Source organism: Bos indicus x Bos taurus, chromosome 19 (assembly GCF_003369695.1).
Source record: "Bos indicus x Bos taurus breed Angus x Brahman F1 hybrid chromosome 19, Bos_hybrid_MaternalHap_v2.0, whole genome shotgun sequence".
NCBI lineage: Eukaryota > Metazoa > Chordata > Mammalia > Artiodactyla > Bovidae > Bos > Bos indicus x Bos taurus.
Genome location: NC_040094.1, coordinates 36092266 through 36116640, shown reverse-complemented (window position 1 = coordinate 36116640; position 24375 = coordinate 36092266). Strand labels below are relative to the sequence as shown.

Genomic DNA, 24375 nt, shown 5'->3' with positions numbered 1-24375 from the left:
AGCGGCGCCCTCCGCTCGCTGCCCGGTGACTCATGCGTTTCGGCGGCTCGGGGCGCCCGGCCGAGCGCGGGGAACAAAGCGCGGGGCCGCTTGCGGCCGTCCGGCTCCGCGCCCCGCCATCTCTCGCCGGTGGCTCCGGGCGGGGGCGGCCTGGGTCCGGGTCTCGCTCCGGACGCGACCCCGGGCCGCCGGCAGGAGGGGCTCGCGGCCTCCCCGCCCCCAGAGTCGCAGCTCCCGGCCGCGTCCCTCGTCCCCGGGGGGCTTCGCAGGCTTCGGCGGCGGAAACCCGCCCACAGCGCGGCGCCGGGCCGTCCCGCGTGCCCGGGCGGGGTTACTGGGACGGCCGGCCTCCGGAGCTGGGCTCTGCGGCCCGGCGGGAGCACTCCCGCTTCCTGGGCCGTCGTGCCCCCACGCGGCCTCTCCCCGGCCCCCATCTCCTCGAGGTCTCCCTGGTCTCTCTGCGCGGGGTTGGGAGCTGACCTCGTCGCGGCGGCTCCTTCCACCGGCTCACCGCTTTCCAGTGGCCGGGGTGGGCCGTTTCTCTCGCTGCGGAGTGGGTGGCCTGGCAGGGATGACGGCACGGGACCCGCCGCCGTCCCCAGCGGCCAGGAAAAGACTCCCGTTACCGAGACTCCACACCCGGGGCGGCAGAGTCAGAGCGTCAGGACCTCAGGGCCCACTCCCGGTGGTGAGTGGGCTTCTAAGGGACATGCCCTTCTCTCCACCGGACTCCTCGCCCGGGGAAGCAGTTCCTGTGACGATGAGGGTCCTGGACCAGGACTCAGGAGACCGAGCTTCTTAGGCTTGCTGTCACTGGCAAGTGTGTGACCTTGAACAAGTCCGTTTGCTCGGTATAGTTTCATTTCCTTCTCCATAAATTGGGAGCAGGAATCTTCCCTCACCAGGCTGTTATGAAAAGCGGCGTGATACCTTAGTAAACTTTTTCCTTTTACAGCTTAAAAAACAAACAAGAATCACCTGCAGAACAGTAAACTTGAATTTAGAAAGTTTCTGGTCTTGGCAAGGGTTATTCTGAGAGTTTTCTAGTTATTCTAGACAGCTGCTTAAATTGAGTGTTTACACCTCAAAGGGCTTGTTTTCTGATTCTTAAGCTTAGTTGAACTGGAATGAAATCTGCATATTTGAAATGTATCTGTTTAAAAAATGCTGATTATTAATTGGATTCGTGGGTGGATGTTGCAAATTTAAAAGTACCTTAATCTTGCAGTGTATTCACAGTTGAACTGTAGGTTTTGAAATAGGCCTGGGCCCTCCCAGGCACAAGTGGAATGGTAGTTTCTGAAATGATTGGGTTATTTGTGCCTGGAGGGATTACGCCAGGCTTCTACCTCCTGGGATCTTTTAGGAAGAAACTGCTCTTGAAAAGAGGAGGGAGACTTAGGGCGGTTGCCAACAGCCTTAGCTGCTGCTCCCTGCATCCGGCCCCCCCCTCCACCCCATCCTCATGGCTCCATTAGGAAACCTCAGCCAATCGGTTCCCATCAGTCTTCCCCAAGTCCTTGCTTCCTGTTGCCCCTCCCGCCCCGGGCTTATTTTAGACTGTCAAGGCTGGAAGATAGATTAGGGATCATCGAGGCTACCTCCTCTTTAAGGCGTTTATCCGTTAGTTGTTCTCCTATGCATTTCTCTGCATACACACGGAGTCAAGTACAGTGAAAAAATCTTTTTTAACCTAAACTGTGTGCATTTTTGCTCTGCCACATAATTTTTTTTCTCTCTTCTTGATGATGTCTTGTAGCCATTTTCATGGTCATACATATCAGTATACCAAACTTGTTTTGCATTTTGTATTGTCCGGGATGTACCATAGTTTAACCATTACCTTATTGCTGGGCAGCAAGGTTCCTTACTGGTTTAGTTGTTATAGATAGTGAATGCTTCAATGAACAGCTTTCTAACTGCTTTTGGGTATGTGTGTGCGCACCTGCACACGCACAAGTGCAAGTATTTCTCTGGGGGAAGATCTGTAAAAATAGAATGAGTGAATTGATATAAAATATATTAAATACATACATATATTTTTTCCAGGTAATCATCAAATTGTCTTCCGGAAAAGACTGTATATCTTATCATTGCCACGACTGGGTATTATCAAATGATTTAGTTCTATAATAATTTCCCAAGTTACCAGTGAGGTTAAGCCTCTTTTAATAATATTTGTTGGGTATATTTTGTTTCTTTTGTGGATTTTCATATTATTTCCCCATTTCTCTATCAGGTTAGTCCCCCCCAACCCCTCATCCCATTGAGTTGTGGGAGTTTTCTGTATATATTCTAGGTCAGGAGTCCACAAACTTTCTGTAAAAGGTCAGATAGTAAATATTTCAGCCTTGTGGGCCATAGACCTCTGTGGCTACTATGGAGCTCTGCCACTGTACAACAAAAGCCGCTGTGTGAAGCTGCTATAGACAAGATGTAACCTAAGGGGTATGGCTGTTTCCAGTAAAACTTCATTTACAAAAACAGGCAGTTGGGAGGATTGGCCTGGAGCCATGGTTTGCTGACTCCCACTCTACATACTAATTTGGTACCTGGGTCGTCTTGTGGCGTGCAGGCTTCTACAGCACGCAGGCTCAGCGGTTGCAGTACCTGTTATATACTGTGTTTAAGTGAATGTAAGGTGTTTTCCTCTTTTTACATGTGTGTGTTAGTCGCTCAGTTGTGTCTGACTCTGTGACCTCATGGACTGTATGTAGCCTGCCAGGCTTCTCTGTCCATGGAACTCTCCAGGCAAGAATACTAGAATGGGTTGCCATATCTTTCTCCAGGGGATCTTCCGGGACAGGGATTGAACCGGGGTCTCCCACACTGCGGGCAGATTCTTTACCTTCTGAGCCACCTGGGAAGCCTTTATATGGTAGTTTTAAATATGAATGCAGTTAGGTTTCCATGTTTTCCTTTATAGTTTGTAGTTTTAATGTCATGCTTATAAAGGTTTTATTTCCAGCATTATAGAATAGCCTCTAATATTTTCTCTAATATAAGTAAGCAAATATTATTTTTATGCTTAACTTTGTTTGTGTTTTTTGGCCACACTGTGTGGCTTGTGGGAATCTTAGTTCTCTGACGGGGGGATCGAACCTGGGCCCTTGGCAGTGAAAGGAGCATGGTGTCCTAACCACTGGACCTCCAGAGAATTACCTGTGCTTAGCTTTTTAACCCATTGGGTTTGTGTTGTAGGAAGATAATAATTCTGGCTAAAGGCAGAAGCTGTAATAGATGCTCTTGAAGAAGTCCAGGTAAATGTCTGTAAAGGTCTTCTCCAGGTCAGTGCTGACACTGGGAACAAGACATTGGTAGTCGATCAGAGGTGGGAATTGAGGAAACCTGATTGGGTAAAAGTACCTTTAACGGCAGTTGAGAATAGCAGATTTGGAGTAGATTTGGGGGAGTAGGGAATTCCCGAGTAAAAAAAGCAGTACATGTGACTTCAAGGAGGTGGAGGTCCAATATGGTCCTTAGGTGGAATCACCTGCTTAGGTAGTTGTTTAGAGCTGGAGGAGGGGTTGAGGCCCGGTGGGAATTCTGATGCCATAGAAGTGAATGGAGTTGCTCATGAGGCTGTGTAGAGTGAAACGAGAGGGGGGAGGCTTGTTGGTCAGTGGGAGCAGCAGGTCTGGAACTGAGGGGTCTTGGCTTCCGGGTCCTCGTGCCAGCCTGGGTTCCTGGGGCTGTTGGCTGGATGTCTCCCTCTCCAGCTGACTTGTGCACCATTAAGCACGGCTGTTTGTGAAAGAAATCACCAAACTTCAGTTCTGGTCCCTGGTCTAGCACTGTTTTGGGACCTTGGCTGGGTTGTCTCTCTCCAGGAGAAAGAGGAGGTTGGTCTTGGTCTTTCCTAGCTCTTCAGCCCTCCTGTGTCTTCCCTCAGCCCCCTAGTCTAATTCTGCCCCTTGCTGCGCTCGTACTCCAGTGCTGGGGCCGCTGGGGCCTCTGGGGCATTGGGGTAGCAATCCCAGACATGGAGGTGGGTAGACCAGGCCTTGCTGTCCTTGTGAATCATTTCACCAGTCAGTTCATCATTTCTCTTCTGTGACTTTCTTAGATGTTCCAGGGTATGGAACTTCTTTATTTGACTTAACATTTATCTCAGAAACAACGGAAAGATTTCATGCCCACCCATTTTAGAAGATTTGTGATTATTCAGCTTGGTAGATAGTTTGGTAAAGGGTGTGTCAGAAGTCCCAGACCTTACAAATGACCAAACAAGCACATGAAAAGTGGTTAATATCATTAGTCATTAGGGAAATGCAAATTGAAACCACAATGAGGTACCACTTCATACCCACCAGGATGGCTGTAGAAGAAAAAGGGAAAGTGTTAAGTGTGGTGAAGATGTGGCGAAGTTGGAGCCCTCGTGCGTTGTTTCTGGGAGTGTAAAATGGTACAGTTGCTCTGGGAATCAGCTTGGCACTTCCTCAAAAGAATCAGCACGTGACTCAGTGATTCCATTCCTAGCATATACCCAAAAGAATTGGAAACAGGTATTCAAACAAATAGTTTTATGCCTATGTTTCTAACAGCACTATTTACAATAGCTGAAAGTAGCACCAACCCAAGTATTCATCAGTGGACGAACAGAGAAATTATTGTCTGTCCGTACACTACAGTATCATTCAGTTATAAAAAAGGGATGAAGTAATGAGACGTGCTACAACATGATTGACCCTCAAAAACTGATATTACGTGAAAGAGTCAGACACAAAAGGTCAAATACTGTATGATTGCGTTGATATGAAATGTCCACAACAGGTAAATCTGTAGAGACAGAAAGCAGATTAGTGGTTGCAAGCGTTCTGGTTAGAGGGGAACAGGGCATACCTGCTGATGGGATCAAGGTTCTGTTTTGGAGTGATCTTAGACAGAGAAGCTGTTTGCCCAACACTATGTACTAAATGCCACTGAACTGTTCTGTTGAAAGTGGTTAATTTTATGTGATGTGAATTTTGTCTCAATAAAAAAAGTTCAAGAATCACACACACACACAAATCCTAAACCTGCCCTCTGCTTCTAGTGTCTCTGGAGTGAGTATCTGATTGTTTTGTTTCTAGAGTCTAGGGATTGGCAAATACTTTCTTAAAGGGCCAGATAATATTTTCAGCTTTGTAGGACCACAGGCAAAATTGAGGCATTTAGGTACGTACTTATATAACCATTTTAAAATGTAAAAACCATTCTTGGTCTCGGGACCTTAAGAAAAAGTAACCAGTGGGCTAGATTTGGCCTCTGGAGTGAGCATACATAGCTTTCCAACCCCCAACCCACTGCCACCCCTCACCCTCTGCCCCCCCCCCCCCCGTTAGACCAGCCCTGTCCAGTAGAACTGTAATGCAAGCCAGATAGGTAATTTAAAATTTTTTGGTTGCCACAAAGTAAAAAGAAACAGGTGAGAGTAATTTTAATTATATTTAACCTAATGTATCTAAAACATTAATTACTGTTTCAACATGTAAACATGCTGTTATGTGCACTTTACCTTACAGCACCTGGTCCAGACTAGCCTCATTCCAAGTGCTCAGTGTCCACGTGTGGCTGGCTGTTGTCTACAGTGATGAATGGGGCGGCTCTGGCTGCAGTGGCCTGGCCCACAGCTGGGTTCTTGAGACCCTCCGGGGAAGCCCAGGGTGGGAAGGCTGTGCCTGTGGATTTTTCCTCCTCAGCTCGCGTTCAGAGTCCTGGAGCTACAAAAAGAGTATCAGCTGGGACTGACACTCTTATCTGCATCCCCTCATGGTGTGTTTTTGCCAACTTCAGGGGTTCTTTCTTTGAAAGTCACTTTTCTTTTGGTGACTCCTTTTACTGTACTTGAGAGCTCTGGGCTCTGGTTCCTACTGCCCAGCAGGGCAGAGGAGAGCAGGGTGCTGGCTGGCCCGGGCTTAGTAGACACCTGCTGTGGGGAGCGAGTGGGAGCCCAGGGTGGGTGGTGGGGGCACGTGGAGGTGGGGTGCCTGCGTCGGGCACCACCCTCTGTGTTTGCTCAGTGCTCTGCGGCTGCCTCCTCGTTGCTTCCCCAGCCTTCTAGCCTGCTGCTTGACCTTTCTTTCTGAGTTCTTGTTCCCTTGCCATGCAGAAGGGCTACAATGGAAGACCTGTGTTCTATTCTTGGCACAGACCTTGCAGGGTGACCCAGAAAGGTCACCTGTGTTCTCCTGGCCTCAGCTTCCCACCTCTAAAGCCATTGCCCACATTTTGTTCTCAGGAGTGGTCTAGTTCTCTAACGGAATGGATGGAGAGTACTGACCAGGCCTGTGAAGGCCACCATCTCCCTTTGTGGTAATTAATATTCCAGAAAGGATGCCAAGGGCCTCTCCTGTGGGGAACAGCCTTTGTTTGGGCTCTCTCCAGATCACTGGCACCCTGATGCTGTTTAGCTGAAATAAATTTGACTTGGAATACTTATCTTTAAGTTGTTACCAAGTTGCCATCTAGATGTGAAAAAAGAGCCTTGAGCCAGGGAGGAGAGGCTGGAGGGAACTGCGCTTCTGCTGCCTTCACCCTCGTGCTGTGGGCGGCGGGCAGGACATGGGGAGGAGGGGGAGCGCTGGGGGCTGGTTTCGAAGCAATTAATCTGAGAAAACAGGCTTCCTTTATCCTTGAAAACTTACTCTCTGAGCATCACTTTCCCATCTGAGACAACATGGTTGAACCAGGTCAGCAGTTTTCAAACTTTAAATTGCAGCACCTTTTACTCAAAGGAGTCTCGTACAGAAGCATGTATGAAGCCGGAGAAGTGACATGGTTCTGGGCGACAGGCGGTTGGCACGTGGCCTCTCAGCCGTTTGTTTGTTTCTCACACATGGGCCCTCCAGTTGTTTCTGAGAGTACGAGGGGCAGGTTTGAAGCCTCTGCCTGAGATTTTGTGGTCCCTTTGATTTTAGCAGCGAGGGCTCTGTGAAGCGGTCTGGGCTCTTTCACAGCTGCCCTGTGGCTGGGACCCCCAAACGCCCAGCTCCACTGATCTTATGTTCTCACTTCCTTTGGGGGCAGGAGAGCCAGAGGCTTGGCATTTTGTCTCTGGAGACTGGACTAGACTCTTCCAAACCACTTGCTGGTTTCCTCAGGGTCATCCCAGTTCACATGAAACCATAGCCTGATTCTTGCCTGAAGCCTGTAACCCTTCTGGCTCCTTCCTCCCCTCGCTCAGCTTGGTGTGTGTGCTGTGCTGAATGGTGTCCTGCCCCCAGGCTTGGGGTCAGCTTGCACTGAGGGTGAATGGACAGGCCTGTGCAGTCCTCCTGAGCCTGCGTTGCCCTGGATCCGGTGTTGTGAGTACCATGACCTCCTTCCACTGTCTTCAGCTGGGGAGGCGAGCAGGGCTGGGGGCAGCATGGCCGCCTATGGAGTAGGGACATGGAGAACCGGTCAGGGTTAGGTTAGATCAGCCTGAGGTCACTGAGCTGCCTAGGGATGGGCTGTGTTCCACCTGGTTCCCATGCCAGCTTATATGCGGCCAGGAGCCCGGCCTCCCTTCTCCTGGGAAGGCCACTGTGACTTGTTAACCTGTTAAGGTTTCAGTAGGAGGCCGAGGTCTGCAAACTAAGTTGAAGCTGTTTAATGGACTTCTAATTCCTACCCCAAGGAGAAGGGGCCTGAGGGGCTGGTTGATCCCCCCACCCTTAAGCAGGTGAAGGATTGTCCCCGTTAGCAGATGGAGCCACTGAGACCCAGAGAGGTTCAGCCTAGGTCACAGGAAGGCCAGTGTGGAGTTTTCAGAGTTCTGTTTGCCCACTCTGTCAGAAAGCAAATGTTAACCTTTCTGTCAGAGACAGGGCCTTGCCCTGACTTGGATTCCTTAGTTGGTGGGGGGCATAGGAAGGGCAGAGCATTTCGCAGGTCCTAACATCTCAGCTTTGGGGTATTGCACATCTCCTGGACAGGCTGCTGGCCTGTTGCAGTGACCACACCTTTGGTGAGCCTTGAACGGGAAGCACTGTTTTCCCCTGAGGATTCCGAATCAGGAAGTAGTTGTGTCCTTGATCTCCAGATCCTAAAGCCCTGGTTGGAACAGGGAGACTCCATGTTCTCTCCCCTCCCAGTGTCCTGGTGTGCAGCTCAAGGGGCCAGGCAGGGGAGCAGCTGCTGAGAGTCCCAGGAGAACCAGAGAAAGAGTCCAGGTCCCCCGGGTGCTACTCTCAGAGCCTCTCTACCTTAGCTGGCGGGTCTTCTGCTTGGGGACCGCTCTGACCTACAAATCTGACACAGTCCCACTTTTAGTTCACACGTGCTCGGGTAAGGGAATGGGAGGGTTGAGGACGGGGGCTTTCAGCTCGGATTTGGGTCTTATGCTGCTTAAGCAACTTAGCAACTTACTCAGAGTCTAAGTGTCTGCATCCTCCCTCTGAAAATGGGGGCTGCAACAAGACCCACGTCTGGGTGCCTGTGAGGATGGGGTTGCAGGAAAGAGCAAGCCTCAGCTCTGTAAACGCCTGAGTGTGTGGTGGGCACGTGGTGACCCCGAGAGGGGACCTGCCTCTGTGATGAGATTCTGTGGCATGGCTGCCCTCAAACTCTGTCTGTCTACCTGGTGCCCACACAACAGAAGCCCAGGCTGCCCCTCTCTTGTGAGCTGCTTGGCACCACTTAGCAGCTGCCCTACATCAGCCCCTAGGGATTGGAAGGACCATAGTCCGTTTGCTTGTGTGGGTTTGATTTTCAGAACATGTTTAAGTATGAAGAGTGAACCAGTTTTAAGAATTTTTAGAGTATAAGAAGCGAAGAGGCAGGGCTCCCCTGGTGGTTGGTGGCTAAGACTCTGTGCTTCCATTGCACGAGGCACAGGTTCTGTCCCTTTAGTCAAGGACCTAAGATCCCACATGCTGCTCTGTGTGGCAAAAACAACAATGACAAAACTGGAGAGGCCAGGTACGTTGGACTAAGACCTACCACTGGAGGGTGTGGGCTGCTCCAGAGGCCAGCAGCCGGGACAGTAGGCACCCCTGAGCACCTGCCGAGCCCAGAGAAATGCACACTGTCAGTCCCAGGAAGGGCAGTTGTTTAGTCGAATGGCAGTGGCACGCCCCAATTTCAGAAGTCACTTCGTGTGGAACTGTCTCAGTTGCCGTCAGCAAGGTGGCAGAGGGTTAAGAGAAGCTGCTTATCCTTCAGGTGCCCCTGGGAACAGTTGTCTGGGAATCCAAGCTTGTGCAGTGGGCCTGGGTGAAAGGGCCGGAGGAGCATAGAGAGCAGCAGCCGGGCCTGGTACTGAGTCGCTGGGCAGTGAGCAGGAGATTGGCCCAGGCCCTTGGGTCACCAGCTTCGATAACTCGCCTCAGCTGGCAGATGGGTCCTCTGGCTTTCTCCCCCACTGCCCCACATCCTTTAGGGATCACACACTCTTTCAGGGCGTGGAGCCTTCTGCCAAGGGCACCCTTCTGTGGGGTCTAAATGAGCAGACGTGGCTCCCTGTGAGAGTTTGCAGTCTAGCTTGTCAACAGGCAGGTGCCATCTCGGCAGACAGCCCGTTGACTCTCATCCCTACATCTCCCTTCCCTCCTGGAAACCTGTGAGCTTAGGGTTTTCTTCCTGGGAATGGAGCCAGCGTACCGGCCACATAGGCGTCTCTGGTGTGGTTTTCTATACTTAGGTGGAGGAGTAGTTGATGTGCTCTGGGATTATTTTCTGTGGCAGTGGTGGGATTCAGAGCTGACAGTAATTGCTGTGTGCCCAGCCACTGCTAACTCATTTACATTCACGGCAGCCTTATGAATTAGACAGATAAGAAAACTAAGATGGAACGAGGTCCTGGAACTTGCGCAGACAGTCTGACCTGGACCCTCCTCCCAGGGTTCCCAAACGGACCTGAGTGGGTTCAGGCCAGCCTTCTGGACCTTAGGTCTCTGGCCCTGTGTGGCCTCTGGCCCCTCACGTCTGGGACCTGCCCTGCCGGAGTGTGTGTGTGCTGGGAAGGGCGGAGTGGAGGCGAAGCTTGGGCTGAACTTGTTACATTTCCTGTCTCTCTCTCACTTCCTTTCATCAGACTCTCCTGTCCTACCTGTCACTTTATAGGAAGCACTGCTTTTTGAGGGACAGGGTGTGACTTTTTCCTGCAAAACCATTGGCTCCAAAATTTGTCCCATGCATTCTTCCCTTTGCCACAAATGGCGTCATGTTCCAAAAATCCTGTGGCCACGGGCTCCTAGTCAAGCCCAAACAGGGAAGGGGTTTTTTAAAGTGTTCCTTTCCCCTCTTCCTCCAGCTGCTGCAGTCCAGGGAGGAGGCCTGGGCACGGACTGGACTTGTAGGGCATGTGTGTGGGCAGAGGGGTGAGCAGGAAGCTGAGCTGGGGAATGAGGGGTGGTGGCCAGCAGGCTGGTGGCTGCGTGCCCTCCCATCTCGGGGCCTGGGATCCAGTGAGCTCTGTATGTGAGTTTTTGGGTTTTTTTTGTGGTAAAATTCATGAAATGTAAAATTAATAATTTTAAAGGGTACAGTTCACTTGGATTTAGCACATGCACAATATGCTCAATTCACCAGTACTCTGTAATGTAAACATCTCATCACGATATGCTAAAGTCACCAGCACTCTGTAATGTAAACATCTCATCACACCAAAAGAACATCCATTACTACTGAGCAGCTTTATCCCACTTCCCACCCCCATCCTCAACAGCCACCAGTCTGCTTTCTGTCCCTACAGATTTACCTATTCTGGATATTTCATCAAAATGGAATTGTAGAAATTGTCACCTTTTGTTTGGCTTTTTGCACCGAGCATGTTTTCAGAGTTCACGCGGTAACACGAAATCAGTGTGTACTGCTTGTTTCTGGATGAATATTGCATTCTATGGCATAGAACATTTTGTTTATGTCTGTCTGTAGATGGACACTTGGGCTGTTCTGCCTCTGGCTGTTGTGAATCGTGCTGCTGTGAACACACATCTGTCTGACTCCTCAGCTCTTCAGGGTGGAGACTGGCTTGTGGGGGTATTGCTGGGTCCCGTGGAGATCTGCTGTGAGCTGCACTGGGAAGCACCTCATCGGGCACGGGCCAGACCTCAGCACTGTGGACAGTGGGGTGCAGGGGCAGAGATGGCATGGGCGGGCGGAGGAGTCCAGGATGAGGACCTGGAGGGGCTGTGCCTGTGTGCAGGAGCAGCCAAGGCCACCCCCTGCCCCAACCTCCGTTCCCTCCTGAAGATCCTGTTGAGCAGGAGCTAAGCTGGGGCTTCAATGTCCTGGGGTCGGGGGCCATGGGAGCTGAAGGCCAGGCGATGCAGGGAGATGCTGGTGCACCCCTGAATGGCGAGGTGTTGGGAAGCTTCTGGGAGCTAGTCGCCAAGGGACTTGGGGTCAGTTAGACAGCTGTTGTTTACTTCTTTGATCTCTCTTAAAGGATTTTTAACAACGGTCACCAAAAAGGGGAAACAACCCCAGTGTCATCAGTAAACAAATGTGGTCCGTCCACACAACGGAATGTTATTTGGGCATGAAAAGGAGTGAGACAAGCACCCATTATAGCACAGCTGAGCTTAGAAAGCATACACTCAGTGAGTGAAGTCAGGCACAGAAGACCATGTGTTACCCGATTCCGTTCGTGTGAAACGTCCCTATTAGGCAACTTTGTGAAGACGTAAAGCAGGTTAGTGGCTGCTGGGGACCCTGGGGGAGGGTGTGTGGGAATGACAGCTAAAGTGCATAGGGCTGCTTTTCCAGGGTGACGAGCTGTTCTAGACTTGATGGTGGTGATGGATGCAATACAAACCTGAATTTGTATTGAATTTTACACCTGTTGTACAACAGAGGAGTTGTATGGTACGTGAATTATGCCTCAAAAAAGTATGTTGTTACAAAAATAACCCAAAGCCATTATTATCCCCATCTCAGTTTTGGTTTCTGCTTGTTGTTTGGTCAATAAGTTGTGTCCGACTCTTTTGCGACCCCGTGGACTATATATAGCCTGCCAGGCTCCTCTGTCCATGGGATTTTTCCAGGCAAGAAGACTGGAGTGGGAAGCCATTCCCTTCTCCAGGGAATCTTCCCAACCCAGGGATCAAACCCACATCTCCTGCTTGGCAGGCGGGGTTTTTGCCAGGAAAGAGCCACCAGGGAAGCCCAGCCCACATTTTGCCAAGCCATTATTTGACATCTTTGTTTCCTGTATTTCTGTCATTTTTGGCTTGGCATTTGCTGCCCCATGTGTAGCTAACGCTGCAGATTCCACCTCCGTCCTCTGCTCCATCCTAGTTACCCCAGGTCCCCAGGAGCGTGTTGGACTGCCACGGCATTGGCCTTGCTGTGTCGCACCCACGTGTGCACATCTGCACACACAGCTTGGGGCTCGGCTGTGGTCAGGTGTGTGGCAGCAGTGTGGATGTGTTCTGTGCTGAGAGCAGTTGGCGTTCGGGTGATTGTTTCATCAAGTATTTATTGTCTCTGCCTCTGTCCTGTGCTACTTCTGATTTGGCCGCAGGGTAGGCCTGTCAGAGGATTCTCGGGCTTAGAGCTCTGAGGAGGGCCCCAAAGGCTCCAGCCGCCTGGCCGTTTGGGATGCGCCCCCCACCCCCCGGGAACCCCACTCTGTAACGTGCTCCCAGGGAGGGGGCGGCACTGTGTGAGAGGCTCTGCTGCTGCTGGGAGGAGCGTGGGGCTCCTCACATGCCAGCTGGCCTCCCTGACCTCCATCTCTGCCATTGGCCTGTGCTTGCTCCTCACGGAGGTCTCTTCCACATCCTTCCTCGCTGCTCCCTGCTGCCGAGGTCCTTACCCTTAGCTCCACGATTTGTGTCTTTGTCTCATTGTAGGTATTCTCTGTGGCTCTGTTGTCTTTGCAACCTGACTTTTAGCAGCAGAGATGTGTAAACTGCGTTTCTTGTAAGTTTCTTTCTTTAGGGCCATGTGTCCTGGTGTAATTAGTAGGCTCCCTGCTCATTTCCCAGAGTGTCCCAATTTGGATGCTAAATGGATGGAGTTGCTCTACTTATGAGGCTCTGCTTTTTCTGGGCAGAGGTGGGAGCCCGTGCTTGCACTTCTGTCTTTGTGTGCACAGATAGGAAAGACTCCTTCTGAGGAAGAGCCTCATGGCCTCTGTCCGCTCCCTAAACCCCTTCACAGCCCTTGGTGCCTGGCCATGCCAGGTGGACAGCTCCATGGAGGGTGGCTTGTGGTCCATCCTGTGGTGAGCTCCTTACAGGGACCACGAATCAGGACTCCACGCAGATCCCAGGCCTCAGGTGGAGGGATGTCTGGGGAGGCCCTAGTGACAGGGTCAGGACTAGACCCCCAAGGAGAATACCCACTGGGTTCGTGCATCCTGCTGGGGTGGCGCCAGCTTTACTCCTGGGAGTGGCTCACTGATGTGGCCTCGGCCTCGCCTTGTCCCACCCTCGCCTCTGTGCGTCCAGAGGTTAGAGGCACGATACGGGAGGTGGCCTTGACTCACACTTGTTGAGACACTGCGGTTTCCTTGTATGTGAGATGAGGAAGAGTGGTACAGAGTGCGTGAGTGAAGTGGCTGGTGCAGTGACCTGCCTTGCAAGTCGTGGGTGTTGACTGTTGGCACTGGGGAGTAGGACGGCTGGGTAGCAGAGCAGACTGAAGGGCATCTCGGAAAGCCTGCCCACGCGCCCACTCGATGCAGCGTGCATCCTTAGGGCCACTCACCTCGTGGCTCCCTTTTCTCAGAAGCCACACTTTCTTTCACCCTAGGTCCTGATGGTGTTGAATCGGGTGCAGGGGCTGCCCCGCGATTGTGCTCGTCTTGGCAGTGGCCAATGATCCTCTGCTGGCTTTCAGAGGCAGATGACATGCCCGGGAAGCTCATGCCGGCAGGTGTGCCCACGTGGAGGAGTGTAGTTTGGGTCTGGAACTGAATGGCCGTAAAGCAGCAGGACAGTGTTCTCTGCTGAGGGCTTGAGACCCTTGGACGTGTCTTAGAGACGAGTCCCAGCACAGTGGCCCACGATGTGTTGGGAGGAGAAGCCTGAGGTGGGATCTGCAGGGATGGCTGACCTGGTTGCCCTGGTAGGTTTGCTCTAAGTGAGAAGCCCACGCGCCTGGGGTCTTGCTCTAGTGGCTTGTGGGGGCGTGTGCTGACCCAGGTGTGGGTCAGGCAGGTGGGACAGGCCTCCCGCTGCGGTCTGCCTAGATGGAGTGTTCTTTCTCAGGTGGCCGGGACAAGGTGAGGGCAAGGCTTCAGGCTGACCTGGACGTGTGCCCACATTTTGTGTTACTGATTTACCTCCACATGTCCCAGAAAAGACAGGCGACCTCAAAATCTCCTGTGATTTACATGCTCATAAAGATAGCCAGACAGCTGCTACCCAGGCATCATTTCTCCTTTTGGAATAGAAATGCAGAAGATATCGAAAAACCTGTTTGCTATGAGCGCATGGAAGCGTTTCCACAAAAACTTGGGGAAAAGAAGAGCAGGGAGCCAACCTCAGAAGCACTTAGCTTCAGTCTACAAACATCCCATCCTCGGAGCATTCGCTAGATCCTCACCTCAGGCCTCTGTGCAGCTCCTCATCCTCCAGCTTGGCCCAGGAATGCCCCTGAGCTGGGACGCTGGCCCCCACAGTATGGGTCTGTCTTCAAGGCTGTGTGGGACCCCTATCCTTGAAGAACTTTCATGAGGCTGGTGCTTGGAGCTGACATGTCCAGCCTTGTGTGAGGGTGCCTGTGTGGGGTTCGCATGCTTTGCCCCGCCTGACTCAGGCATCCTGGGGTCCGCTCCGGGCTGGCCTTGGATGCTCTACAGCCCTCCCTTCCACGCTGTTCTGGGGCCGTCTCGCGTGCCAGGTCCACTCGGGCTCATTCCCCTGAGCACTGCTGGCCCTAAGCCCCGCCCCGGTTTGGTTTGAGCTCCAAACCCATGCCGAGTTGCTGCTCTGTGCTGTCTCTTTAGGCGCCGTGTCTGGCTGTGGGATTGCCAGGGAGGAGCAGGGAGACGAGTTCTCTCCACGTGTGGCCGCCTGGCTGCTCCTAGAGTGCCGGCTTTCCTTTGTCGTCTCTGCTTTCTGTCAGGGCCACCATGGTGCACGTGGTGTTGGTGGGGATTGGATTCAGGAAAGGGAGGACATTTGGAGGCCAGCCTGTCCACGTGCTCCTCAGCTCTCAGCTTGTCCCTTGGTGTCGGGGATGGACAGGTTCCTCCTGGTGACTGGGCTCCGTGTGTGGAAGGTAGAGGTGTGGCCTGGGCTCACCCTGTCCTGGCTCGGAGGCCTTGCAGCAGCACCTGGAGGACAAGTGGGGAGCAGCCGAGTGCTGCCTCAGTGTGTCCACTGACTCACGTGTCAGGTGGCCCTGCTTTGCACTGGGCACCTTGCTGAACAAAGGTGGGATGTGAAAGCAGAAGGGCTGGAGATGGCGGGGGGGCTTGGAGAAGGGCCTGGGGGTAAGCAGGGCTTTGCTGCAGGGTGGGGTTTCCTCTCTGCAGAGGCCTGTGTATGCAGAGCCCCGAGGCCAGAAGACAGTTTTCTATTCATGGGAGGTGTGAGTATGGGCACAGCTTGGAGGAGGGGAGCCCCAGTAAGTTCTCGGTGAGCAGCTGGCTCTGGGTCGGTTACTCTACTTGAAGGGACCTGCGTAGAGACGAGGGGTTACTCCTGCCCATGGAGGAGAGGTACTTGTGTGGGGGGCCTTTAGGATGACAGGGGTGGGAAGGTGGTACCCGCATTTCTGCATGGATGGTTGTGGGTGCCACACTGTGGGATGTGTCTGCTTTTCTTAGGGCCCCTTGTGCTCTGGGACAGGTGAAGCTGAGGGGGACAGAAGAGCGAGCCTTGCAGCCTGTCAGAAGTCTCTAACAAACGTCTCCTTTCTTTGAGCCTCAGATGGGCCCTGTGAAGCTGAGAGCCCAGCACGTAATGCCTGGACGCCGTAGGGCTGGTTGTGATTGGACAGCTGTGTCCAGAGGCCTGGATGTGTCCCACTTGGCCTGATGGAACCCAGGCCTGCCCCGGGAGGGTGGTGCAGGGGGAGGGGGATGAAGAAGCTCGCATGGTCCGGTCGATAGCCTTCAGAAATTGCGTGTGCCTGTGGCCTCAGGAGAAGCTGAGGCCATGGCAGGCTGCTTGGCCTGGGGCTGGCCCCTGTGGACTGCAGAAGCCTTCGTGGCTAAACCTCTTTGCTCTTGGGTTGCAGTGGGTCCTCTTCTGGGGGGCATATGCCTGTGTGTGTGGAGCAAGTATCTGAAAGTAATAGGTTTTTGGTTTTTATTTTTAATTAAAATTTTTATTTTGAGACCATTGTAGTTTTGCATGCAGATGTAAGATACAATCCAGAGAGATCCTCTGTATTCTTTACCCAGTTTCCCTCAGTGGCTGCATCTTATGTTAATAAAACTACAGGGCATTTCACAGTCCTCCTGTCCTCTTACCTCTGCTGCCTCCTTAACTCCTAGCAGCTGCAAGTCTGTCTCCATGTCTAGAAATTCCATATTTCAGGCATGTTGTGTCAGTGGAATCGTACATCACGTAACCTCAGGGTTAACTTTTCCACTCACCCTAATTCTCTGGAGACTCATCCAAGTTGAGTATATCACCAATTGTTTCCTTTTAATTGCTGAGTAGTATTCCGCAGTGTGCATGGATTAACCACCCATTCGCTGAAGGACATCTACATTGCTTCCAGGTTTTTGTTGGCCTTTACAAATAAAAGAGACAGTAACCACTGACATACAGTTTTTGTGAAGTGTAAGCTTTTGTTTCTCTGGAATGTGTCCAGGAATGCAGTTCCTGGGTTATGTTGTAGTTGGGTGTTTGTTTGCTTATCTATGGCTGCTCTGGGTCTTGGTTGCTGTGCCCCAGCTTTCTCTAGCTGCTCTCAGCGGGGGCTCCTCTTCCTTGCAGTGCTTGGGCCCCCCGTTACTGTGGCTTCTCTTGTGGTAGAGCACCGGCTCTGGGTGTGCAGTTGTAGCACGTGGGCTCAGTAGTTGTGGAACGTGGTCTTCGTTGCCCTGTGGCATCCAGAATCTTCCCAGACTAGGTATCAAACCCATGTTTCCTGCATTGGCAGATGGATTCTTATCTATTGAACCAGCAGGGAGGTCCAGTATTTCATTTTTTTTTATGATTATAAGTAGTACTTTTAGAAAATACTTGTTTTGCTGTGCTGAGTCTTCGTTGCACCACGTGGGATCTTCGATCTTCGTTGCAGCATGGTAGCTCTTGGTGCGGCAAGTGGGATCTAGTTCCCTGACCAGGGATCGAACCTGGGCCCCCTGCATTGGGAGCTCAGAATCTTAGCCACTGGACCACCAGGGAGGTCCTAGTATTTTAACCCTTTTCTCCTTCCAGGATTCTGGCGACACAGATGTTAGGTCTTTTGTTACAGTCCCACAGGTCCCTAAGACTCTGTTCTCTTATTTTTCAGTCTGTTTTCTCTGTGTTGTCTGTGCAATTTCTGTTCTTTTGTTTTCCAGCTCACTGGTTCATTCCATTGTTCCCATCTTTCTGCTTTTTGATCCCATCCATTGAGCTTTTGATTTAGTTATTGTATTTTACAGTTTCAGAATTTTCACCTGGCTCTTAGAGCTTCTATTTCTTTGCTCAGGCTCTCTGTGTTTTCATTTATTCCAAGCATGTTCATAATTTCTTGTTGAACCATGTAGCATGGTTGCTTTAAACCTCCATTAGATAATTCTGACACGCCTGACGCCCTGGTGTTGGCATCGACCTTCCTGGTTCTTGGTATCATGGTGATTTTTCAACCTGGACAGTTTTGTGTCACGCCAGGTGACTTTGGGCTGTGTTTGACCTTTCTCTTTCAGTCGGGTTTTTCTAGCACTGCCCAGCAGGGGAAGCAGGGCTGCTGCCTCCTGCCTCCTCAGTGGGCTCCGTGGACACTTGAGGCAGGAGGTGCGTGGTTGCTGCCGTAGGGGGCGGGGTGCAGCCCCTCAGGTGTCCTCCTCGGATAGCAGGGAGAGGGAGGGGACCTTTACTGCTGGGGGAGCAGGGCAGTCCCAGGCCCCTGCCTGTTGTCCCAATACCTCACCCTACTGAGTAGGAAGTCTCTGGAAGTCTGGCCTCTGCTGGGGGAGGGTAGGAGTGTGGTGGTGTCTCTTCTGTCCGACTGGGGTAGGCTGGTTACTCTGGAAGAGTTCTCTGTTTTTCCAAGTTGTCCCTTCCCTGGTTCTTCGACTAGGGAGAGCCTTTCCTGAGGCTTTTTCTGTCTGTGCCTGTTGGGGCTTCCGTGTGGCCTCTCCTCCAGACCCTGATCTGGGACAGTGAGGCCGGAAGAAACCCAGGCTGCACACTCCCGGTGGTGCCTCGGCTCCTGAGCGCCCAGCCCCTCTGCAGCCTCCTCTCCCGCTTTTCAAGTCTCCTTAGGTTTGTCTAACATACAGTATCCAGGCTTTTATTTGTGCTTAGTGGGTGGCATAGGGACGTTACATTCACCCCATCTTGAAGCAGAAATGTCAAGTGAGCATTTTCGAAAGGGCTTTGGGCTGAGGAGGATGCCACAGCCACCAGCAAGCAGCCTCTTCCCAGAGGTCAGCGGAAGTGCAGCCTCTGGTTTATTGGTGTGTGAGGCGGGGCTGAGTTTAATGGAAGGGAGAGAGGCCCAGCGGGTGGTCCCAAATGGTGACTTTTGCACAGGGACTGGACCAGTGGGCTTCCTCCCTGTGGCCTGCTTGAAACAGAACTCCCAAAGTCCCATCCTTTGGGCCCTCAGTATCAAGAAGTTACCTGCTTCTCCTGTCCTCCTGCCCCTTAAAGTAAACCCCAGTCACCCAGGCAGAAAACAGCAACAAAACTACAGGCCACTAGGAGTTTCTAGAGCCCACTTCCTGTGCCAGCTGCCTTTGGGGTCACCAGAGTCTGTATGTCAGGTCACTGGGGGCTCCCAGGGGAGGTAGGCAAGAACAGGAGGGATACTGCCCTACAAAGCTCTGGCTTGTGGCTTGTAAACCTCTCCTGTGGGGACAGAGGCTGTGCGGGGCGCTTCTGGACTCGCCGGCACGGCCAGGCCAGCTGTTGCCATTTTTAGACCCTCTGAGAAACATTGAGGGCGGCAGCTGCAGGCTGGGGCACCCTTCTTGTGGACCGAGGGCAGGTGGGCATGTCTAGCTTGAGGTTCCCTGAGGAGCAGGAGGCTCAGAGCGCGTCCCCGGGTGCGGCTCTGCAGGCTTGTGGAAGGGGTTCCGGGTCTGGAGGCCTCACTGAGAGGCGCTGACGACTTGAGGGCGGGCGGCAGCTGAAGCAGCCCTGCTGGTGGACGGGCTCCTGCCTCTGCCTTCGCTTCAGCCGTGCCCATGATCGCCAGTGCTCCCCTCCCCAACCGCTGCCTCCTCACAGGCCATTTGTTCCCGGTTCGCTTGCTGTGGACTGTGAACCCATGGAGGGGGAGCAGTTTCTTATTTATTTCTGCTTCCCCACTGCCTGACGTAGGCCTTGGTAAATGATTTTTTTTTTTAATAGCTTTATTGAGATGAAACTCACATACCATATATAGTTGACTTATTTAAACTGTGCAGTTCAGTGATTTAATGTATTCCCAGAGATGTGCAGCTATTATCACAGTCAGTTTGAGAATGCTGTCATCCTCCCAAAAGGAACCCTGTTAGCTGTAGCCGTCACCCCCGACAGCCCGTCTGTCCCCTCTGTCCTGGGCAGCCCCGGCTGCCCTTTGTCAGTAGGGTTTGCCTTGGTAAACGCTCCTGCATAACACTGCCCACTTACTGGGCTGCTGGAGCCCTTGTCTCTTGCCTCATGCCCTCCTCTGGCCCAGCCTTCCCACCTTTCAGGACGCCCTACTCACCCGGGTGGGGTCTGCTTTGGGGTGATTCGTATAAGGAAGTCACACCAGATGAGGTGGTGCTGGTAGGCTCGCCGAGGAGATGTTCGTTGAGTGAATAATGATGCTGCTTGCAGGCCAGGTTCTGAGGGCCCTGGCCAAGCCCATGTCTCTCACTGCCCCTTTGAGGAGAGGACAGGTAGGTGTAGCTGACAATGTGGTCACCCCAAAGCCCTGGAGCCAGAAAAGGGGAGGGTGGTATGTGATGGAAGCCATACAGAAACTGAGGAGACATGGCCTTGGGCTCTAACCTCCTGATGTCACAGGCCAGAGACCTGCACCCATGGCCATGGTGGGGAGTCACCTGGCTGGGGTACAAGGGGTCAGCCCCCAGCACCAACCCGTCTGTCCTGTGTGTGCATCTCCCAGTGGGGCAGAGAGGCCGAGTGTGCTTGTCTGCCTAGGGGACGGCTGGGTGCCTCTGGTGCTTGCTGAGAAAACAGACCTCTGTTCTCTTTGCTTCTGCTTTCCCAGGCAGTATTTCATCCCACATACTCCACAGTCCTTCTGGGCCATGTCCCGCTAACTCCTGGTTCCCTGCCAGCACCCACTTACATGTTTCATCAAAGCCCGTCTTGCTTCCTTCCTTCAGCCTACTCCATACCCCATGCCCGAAACCCCTCTTTCTGTTCACAGGGAGAAGCCAGTGCTTTCCCTGGGTTTCAGGGCCCTGCAGGAGCCTAGACATGCTCACCCCCACGCTCTGTGACCTCTGGCAATTGACCTCCCCTCTGCGAGTCACAGATTCTACAGCTTTTCAAAATGAGTTGATGTGACAAGGCCTCCCAATATGGAAATGTTGAGTAAAGCGCATGCTAAGAGGACCCTAGGGTAGTCTGTGTGTAGACAGCAGGCGGAAGGTTTGGGTTTTGATTTGTTTTGCTGTTTGTGCCTCAGCTGCCGGTTCTCAGGTCTGGTGTGGCCACACAGGGAGGTGGAGTCTGGTGTCTTCATCCTTTAACCCCTGTTGAACGCCTACTGCCGGGGTCTCGGGGGAGGGGGCACTCTTTGGATGTAAGAAATACAAAACTAGCCATCATTTATTAAGGCTTTTTAGGCCAGACTCTGTACTCAGGTTGTTTTTTCCCCTCTCTTATACAATTTTTCAGATAATTGACATACCATAAAATTAAATTCAGTCTTTTAAAGCATTTGTTGTTCAGTCCCTAAGTCGTATCCAACTCTTTCGTGATCCCCCGGACTGCAGCTGCCAGGCTCCTCTGTCCATGGGGTTCTCCAGGCAAGAATAGGGAGTGGGTTGCCGTTTCCTTCTCTAAAGGACCTTCCCAGACCAGGAATCAAACCTGGATCTCCTGCATTGACAGAGTTCTCCTGTCAAGAATTCTTGACAGGAGAATTCTCTGTCAATTCATTGATAGGGCCATCAGGGAAGCCCTTTTAAAGCATACAATTTAGTAATTTTTAGCATAATCACCAGTTCATGCAAATAACTCCACTGTCTAATTCCAGAGCATTTTCATCACCCCCAAAGAAACCCCACACCTGTTATCAGCCTCTCCCCATTTCCTGCTCCCTCGACATCCTGGTAGCCACTCACCTGCCTCCTCTTTCTGTGATTTCCTTATTCTGGTCCTTTCATGTAAGTGGAATCATGTAATTTGCGGTCATTTGTGTCGGTCTTCTTGACTTAGCATAAGGTCTTTAAGGTTCAGCTGTGTCGCAGCGAGCGTGTCAGCACTTCATGCCTTTGTATCGCTGGATGCCGTTTCAGTGAATGGATGGGCCACATTTTCCATCTGCTGATGGACACTGGGGTTGTCTCTGCTCTTTGGCAATTGTGAATGGTGCTGCTGTGAACATTCACATCCAGGTTTTTATTTGAGCACTTGCTCCCAGTTTTCTTGGGTTTGTGTACACCTAGGAGTGGGATTCTGGGCCATAGGGATTTTAAGTGTAACCTTAAAGACTGTTCCCAGCGGCCTTGCCATTTTCTTCCTGTGCTGGGCTGTGTTTCACCAGTCCTCACGTGAGATTCATGAGGTGCAGATGCACCTGTTGTCATACTTACTTTCGCATGTGAAGATGAAACTGGAAAGGTTTTCAGCAAGGTCATGCAGCTGGCGAGTTGGCAGTTCTCTGGCCATGCTCGTGGCGATGGCTGAAGCAGTGTCTCTGCTCCCAGGCTTTGTGCCCTCAGGACGAGGGCCTTTGGCCGTGCTGGTCACAGGCTCTCCCTGGTGCCGGGAGCTCACGTGGTGATGAAGAATGTGACCCTGGTGGCTTGATCAGGAACTTGCGGGGCAGTGTCTACCCCTAGGAGCCTTGTGTTCTCCATTTGTCTGGACTCCTGCTGGGTTTCATGCTCCTGTCTCCATAGCGGGCGCTCCCGGCCTGCTGGAGTCTCTTGCTCCCCAGTGCGTGTCCTGCTGGGAGTGGGTGCATGTGTGGAGGGCCTGGAGCAGAGGTGGATTCTCTTCCAGGGGACACTTGTCAGCTTGGCATCAGCTTGCCCGTCGAACCTGTCCAAGGTCACTGATGACCGGCCCTCCTTCTCTCCTCTAGGCAAAGCCCATTTATGGTGGCTGGCTGCTCCTGGCTCCAGACGGGACGGACTTCGACAACCCAGTGCACCGGTCTCGGGTAAGGACTTCAGAGTGAATTCTTGGGGGAGGACTCACCAGAGAGGGTGTTCCGAGGCAGATGGACTATGGGAGGAGGGAAGTGAGCTGTGGGTCCTAGGATGGTAGGATCCACAGGAAACCCTTACTCAGTGAGCTTGCAGAGCCCACAGGAACAGCCTCAGTTACACATAGTTGTACCTCGCCTTTCATTCAAAAGAATGCTACCTGTTCTGTGAGTCAGCTCTAGAAACAGTTAAATGGAAAAGGTCAGAGGGCAGTTCAGCACATGTTTGCATTGTGCTCTTTAGGTTCCCTGTTGCTTCAGTGCTGGGGTCCTGCTCCTGCAGCCCATCTCTTCTCCTCCTTTCCTCCCCAGCTGGGGGCTCAGCAGATGAACACAAGTGAAGGGAGGTGGCCTCCAGGGCCCACTTGGCTTCTGTCCCATCTCTGCTGGGCACCCAGCCCCTGGGGGCCGGGTTCTGCTGAACACAGGCTGCTGCTCAAGCAGGTGAGAGAGGAGCAGGGAGATGTCAGACCAGCAGCAGCCCAGTCAGTGCTTATTCCTCTGTCAGAGGTCCCCTTGGATTTGGCTCCAGTTAGAGTTGGCTTTCCTCTTCCACGTATCCTCCTCCGGGAACTGCTGCCCACCCCTGCCATCCCCTGATTCCGGAGGGCTTCTTCCCCCCCTGGGTCTCTGTTGCCCCAGCCTGAGTGTCACACTCTGGGATGGGGCCGTGGTACCCGTAGAACATGCCTTGTATCTGGGGTCTTCAGGCTTCCTCTGGAATGGGTTTTAATTTTAAAAACAACTCACAGGAGCCTTCGGAGAAGGCAATGGCACCCTACTCCAGCACTCTTGCCTGGAAAATCCATGGATGGAGGAGCCTGGTAGGCTGCAGTCCATGGGGTCGCTAAGAGTCGGACACAACTGAGCAACTTCACTTTCACTTTTCACTTTCACGCATTGGAGAAGGAAATGGCAATCCACTCCAGTATTCTTGCCTGGAGAATCCCAGGGACAGGGGAGCCTGGTGGGCTGCCGTCTATCGGGTCGCACAGAGTCTGACACGACTGAAGCGACTTAGCAGCAGCAGCAGCACAGGAGCCTTGGGAATATTTCTCGGGAAGGGCCCAGGTGGCCCAGCCTTCTGCAGGCCCTCTTGCAAGGCCACATGAGTGCCCTGTGCCTGCCACCTGGGTGTGAAGACCACGGGGGCTACTCTGTTCAGTGGCTGCAGTAACTGGGGGGCAGCTCTTTCTCCTATTTTGTATTTAGGTCACTAAATGGCAATAGAATTGCCATTTCCAGCTTCTGATGGGAAAATCATTATTATAAATGATATAATTCTGGTGCAAACTAAAGAGCCATGATATTTTAGTTCATTCTTTTTTTTTTTAGTTCATTCTTGTGGCCTTATTGCCAGTAGAAGTATGAATTTTGCTGGACTTGTTGAAGATAGATTATGGGTCTTCATGACGAGCTCTGAGATCTGGGGCCCAACAGTCTCATGTTCTAGACACGCCCCCTGCCCCCACACATTCAAAGGGAGGGCCTTTCTATCCCCATGTCAGTGCCATTGGGCTTCCATCAGCCCCGGTGGCCTGGCCTTTGGGTAGAGGGCAGGGAGAGGCCCCTTTTTCTGGTCAGTCCCTCCCTGGATATCAGAACCATTCCCACTGGTTGCCCCTCCTCAGTTTTGATTTTTGTTACTTCTCTCCTCCTCAGTGAATCTTGGAGCCTGGCTCACTTTCCCCTTTCTTACACTCCCTGTGGCTCACTGGAACAACCCTTTTATATCACTTTTCCAGATGTTCCCAGAAGTGGGGAATCAGTGCCTAGCAATTCACAGGTTATCCCATAATCAGGTCAGGTAATTCAACAAATTATGAACGCACACGTATTGTAATAAGCTCTGTGCTTGGTACATGAGGAAGAGAGAAAGTTGATCCGGGCATGGCTCCTGCTCAGGAGAGCTCGCAGATTGAAACAGACCAGGCAGCTTTTTCAGCCTCAGTAACTGGAGACATGCTGGGTTTG

At 52.3% G+C, this 24375-nt stretch overlaps 1 protein-coding gene and 1 non-coding gene across 12 annotated transcripts in view; one reads left to right on the top strand and one right to left on the bottom strand.

The window, feature by feature from the left end:
* MPRIP (myosin phosphatase Rho interacting protein) overlaps window positions 1-24375 on the top strand; it is a 92896-nt gene that overhangs the window by 449 nt on the left and 68072 nt on the right. For all 11 annotated transcript variants that reach the window (XR_003506688.1, XM_027516841.1, XM_027516843.1 and 8 more), the window contains exon 2: window positions 22279-22356. Coding sequence is in view for 10 of the 11 variants with exons in the window: in XM_027516841.1 (XP_027372642.1) it covers window positions 22279-22356 (78 nt within the window). In the remaining variant the exon portion in view is untranslated. The remainder of the gene's footprint in view (window positions 1-22278; window positions 22357-24375) is intronic.
* Window positions 17150-17222, bottom strand: TRNAG-CCC. The gene has a single exon. It is a non-coding gene; the product is annotated as a tRNA-Gly (tRNA).